The sequence below is a fragment of the Clytia hemisphaerica genome, unplaced genomic scaffold (genome assembly GCF_902728285.1).
Source record: "Clytia hemisphaerica strain Z4C2 unplaced genomic scaffold, Clytia hemisphaerica genome assembly, whole genome shotgun sequence".
NCBI classification, from domain to species: domain Eukaryota; kingdom Metazoa; phylum Cnidaria; class Hydrozoa; order Leptothecata; family Clytiidae; genus Clytia; species Clytia hemisphaerica.
Window position 1 is genome coordinate 40,325 of NW_027104011.1, and position 4,028 is coordinate 44,352.

At 39.7% G+C, this 4,028-nt stretch overlaps 1 protein-coding gene across 1 annotated transcript; it reads right to left on the minus strand.

Annotated features, from left to right (window-relative positions):
* Positions 1-1,208: 1,208 nt before the first annotated feature.
* LOC136811369 (uncharacterized) lies at positions 1,209-2,612 on the minus strand. Its single transcript, XM_067067971.1, has one exon. The coding sequence runs from the start codon at positions 2,610-2,612 to the stop codon at positions 1,209-1,211; it is 1,404 nt and encodes a 467-aa protein (XP_066924072.1).
* Between the last annotated feature and the right edge of the window lie 1,416 nt (positions 2,613-4,028).

Consider the following 4,028-nt stretch of genomic DNA (forward strand, 5'->3'; position numbering starts at 1 on the left):
TGTCTCCGAAGTGTCTTCTGAATTCGAGAGAAGGCAAGTCAAGTTTTCGTAGGCGCTGCTCGTATGGTAGATTACTTAACCTTCTGACCATCCTAGTGGCACGTCGTTGAACGCCCTCAATCAAGTTGATGTCCTTACGTAGTTTTGGTGACCATACAGATTGGGCATACTCGAGATGAGGCCGGACAAAGGTTGTGTACAGAGTGAAGAAAGTTTTAAGGCTAAGGTCTTCGAAACCTCTTCTGATGACTCCTAGAATGGAATTAGCTTTTTTCACTTGTTTTGATATGTGTTCTTCAAAGGATAAGTCAGAGTCTATCAGAACACCGAGATCTTTTTCAACGAAAACATGTTCAAGTTGTTCACCTCTAAGTGAATAAGGGTGCGCGTGGACAATATTCCAATATTTACCGAGAGTGAGAACGTGGCACTTATCTGGGTGAAATCTTAATAGCCAATCATTTGACCACTTTTCAAGTTTGTGTATGTCTTGTTGGATAGCCAATGAGTCCTCAATCGAGTTGACTTCTCTGAAAATCTTCGTGTCGTCAGCAAATAGGAGAATCGAAGACAGCACATTGTCAGGAAGGTCGTTGATGTAGATAACGAAGAGAAGTGGTCCCAAAACACTTCCTTGGGGAATACCACTGATAACATCGTCCGTCTTAGATCGAGTTTTGTTAACCTTAACCAATTGTTTTCTGTCAGTCAGAAAAGACTCTACCCATCTCAAGATGTTTCCAGATACTCCATATCCTTTCAGCTTTTTAAGTAGACGGCGATAGGGAACAGTATCAAAAGCTTTCGCAAAATCGAAATATATAGTGTCAACAACACTTCCGTTAGCTATACTTTCACAGCACTTGTCCAAATAATTTAGGAGTTGTGTGACGGTGGAGCGGCGACTAATGAAACCGTATTGCTTGTTGGTTAGAAGCTTTTCGTCAGTTAGATGCTTCATAATGTGCTTTCTTATAAATGATTCCATTAACTTACAGACTACTGAAGTCAAACTAACAGGTCTGTAATTTATCGCAAGGTTTTGGGCACCCTTGTTTTTATAAATTGGAGTCACATGTGCCATCTTCCAATCTTTTGGTATTGTTCCCTCAGACAAGGTCTTATTCATGATGATAGACAGGGGTTCGGCTAGATGGTCAATCAGTTCAACTAACATTTTCGGGTGTACATCATCCGGACCGAAGGATTTACTCACGTCCAGCAATTTTATCTGTTTTTCTCATCATATCTTCTGTTATGATGATGTTCTCAACTTGAATCTCCGTTCGTGTAGGAAAGTCGGGAATCGTTCCTGGGGGCTCATTGGTAAAGACGCTGCAAAACTGTTTTTGTAGGATGTTAGCCTTGTCGAGATCGTCGTGTTTAATCGATGATTTGTCATCAGGGTTTTCAAGTAGTGGTGAGACTCCGCTTGATGACTTAAGTTTAGATCTTACATGAGACCAAAATATCTTTGGCTTTTCCTTGGATTTATCACAAATGCTTTTTTCATAAGTCCTGTGGGCCTTTGACATCAAACGATTAACTCTGTTTCTTACAATAGTGTAATTGGCACGATGACGATCTCTGTCGAGAGGTGCAGATCTTAACCACCTTCTATGGAGCGTTTTCTTTAACTTGATTTCATCTTGAAGATTCTTATCAATTGGAACTTTACCTTTTTTCCTCCAAAAATCGTTTCCAACTTCTTTCAAAGGGACAAATCGATTTCTGAGATCAATGACAACTTTCTTGAACGATTCCCAAAGATCTTCCACTGATTTATTCACGGATGAATTTTTGAAACCTTCTTTCCATTCCCTCAACGTCGGGTCATTTTTCATTAATTTGAAATTGGCCGAAGCATAGATGAACCTTGTTTGCGTAGGTTTGGAGTATGCGTAGCAAACGAAATTGAAAGCCAACGAACTATGGTCACTTTTTCCTAGTGGTCTTAGGTAGTCGAGATTCCTAATTTGGTTTTCTTCGCCTGTTAAGATCAAGTCGATGAGGGATGGGTCATCAGTTCCTCTACATCGAGTTGGTTCATTAACATGTTGATGGAGATATGCGTCTCTCAAAGCATTTAAGAATTTCTCTTCTTTGCTATCCTCCAGATGCGGGGTGGTCCAGTTTTCCCAATTGATTGTTGGAAAGTTGAAATCACCTAACAAACATTTGTGCGAATATTTCTTGTTTAATGCAATGGACTTGATCAATAAGTTTAGGTTGTTGTTGTTTTCGTTGGAGGACGTAGATCTAGTTGGGCTTCGATAAATGCATGCAACAGCGAGCAAATCTTTTCCTGATAGTTGTACTTCAATCATGCAAACTTCATTGAAAGTCACTGGAGGCTTGACATCGATTACCAAGTGTTTAATGGATATATGGACAAATATGACAATGCCACGCCCTTGATCTGTATCTAGGTTAACTTGGCTAGCGATTTTGTAGTCATCGAATTCATATTCATGTAGCTCCTTCAAGGCACCTGCTTTTGTCTTAGCTTCGCAGATTGCAATTATATGGGGCTTTTCTTCCCGGGCCATGGACTGTAATTCTTTTTTCTTAAACGATGTTAACTGATCTGGATTTGTATAAAGAATCTTCATATCTTTTATTATATGTTTTGGAGCGGTTTTTGCCCCTATTCTTTGATGATGTTTGTCTCTGTTAGGTTTTCGGAGAAGGAGACATTCTTCTCTGTTGGTGATTTCTTCATCGATGATTTTTTCTTGAGTGGCACCATCTTGATACTGAACCCGTTTTTTGAATTACCACGGACGCGATATATTCCTGATGTTGGAGATTTTGTTGCATTCAATTCTTTAGCTTCGATAGACAATTGGTGCACTTTCTTACGCAAATCAGGCGTAAGGTCTTCAGTGATGCTCACTCCAGAAAACTTTTCATTTCCTTTAAGAGCAGGTAAATTTCCGAGAAGATTGAATTTCTCGTCTTCGCTTGATAGACAGATCAAAATTGGACGTTTCCTGTCGGTTGAGGTCTTACCCAATCGAGTAACACGCTTAACTGTTACATTTGAATGTGTTTCTTTGATGAGATCGTCCACCCAGCTCTTGTCCATGTTGGTATCTTGTTCAGGTACTCCATGGACAATGACATTGGAGACACGTTTTTGTTTATTGTTTCTTCTTCTTCATCTCTTCTCTCGTAGAGCTTCTCTAATAACCTCCTTGATGGAGTGTTAGAGTCGTCTAATAAAGGGTCTTTAACTGCTTTAGCATAAGACTGCTTTACCACAGTCATTTGGTTTTCAACGCTCAAGAGTGTCGCTTTGATCTCGTCAATAATCGACGCTTTCATGGTTGCACCAAGCTCAGTGATCTCTTTTTGGATCTTTTGATTCATCTCGTCTACGGAACATCTCTCGATTGACTTATCTTTGAGTTTCGCATTACGCGACTTCAGTGATTGGACAGACTTGATTAATTTCTTCTCGTTACCATCGAAAACTTCGATGATTCGGTCTCGTTCCGAGATGTCGTTCTTGAGTTCAGTTACTTGGTCTTCTACTACATCACACAGTGCATAAAGGTCTTGGGGTACCTCCACGCAGTTGATACAGCAGAAGTTCCATCTTCCGTTTCTTTTTGTCTTGGTGTTCAGGAAGGCCTGAATTTGGTACGGTGGGAGCTGGGAACATCTAAAATGCACGAAGCGGTTGCATACCATACAAACAAGGATATTTTCTTCCAAACCGTAACATTTCGTCTGGGAGCATCGCAGCTCGTCAAAATTTTGACTAGGGTGATCGTCTATGGAGGCGTCGGCTGTAGTGTCCTCGTCCATCCGGAAATGTTGAGGAATAGTGGATTAGAGCTCTAGTTTAGGTGGAAAAATACAGATTTTTTGATTTTTTAAAGAATGCTAGCTACAAACATCATACAACAATCACGAAAAAAAAATTAAAAAAAGAAAGGGAAATAATTTATCATAATTAGAATGATTAAAATAACTTATATCTTCTTTGTAGAAAAACCAAAAGTTGATAGCGAGAGAAAGAA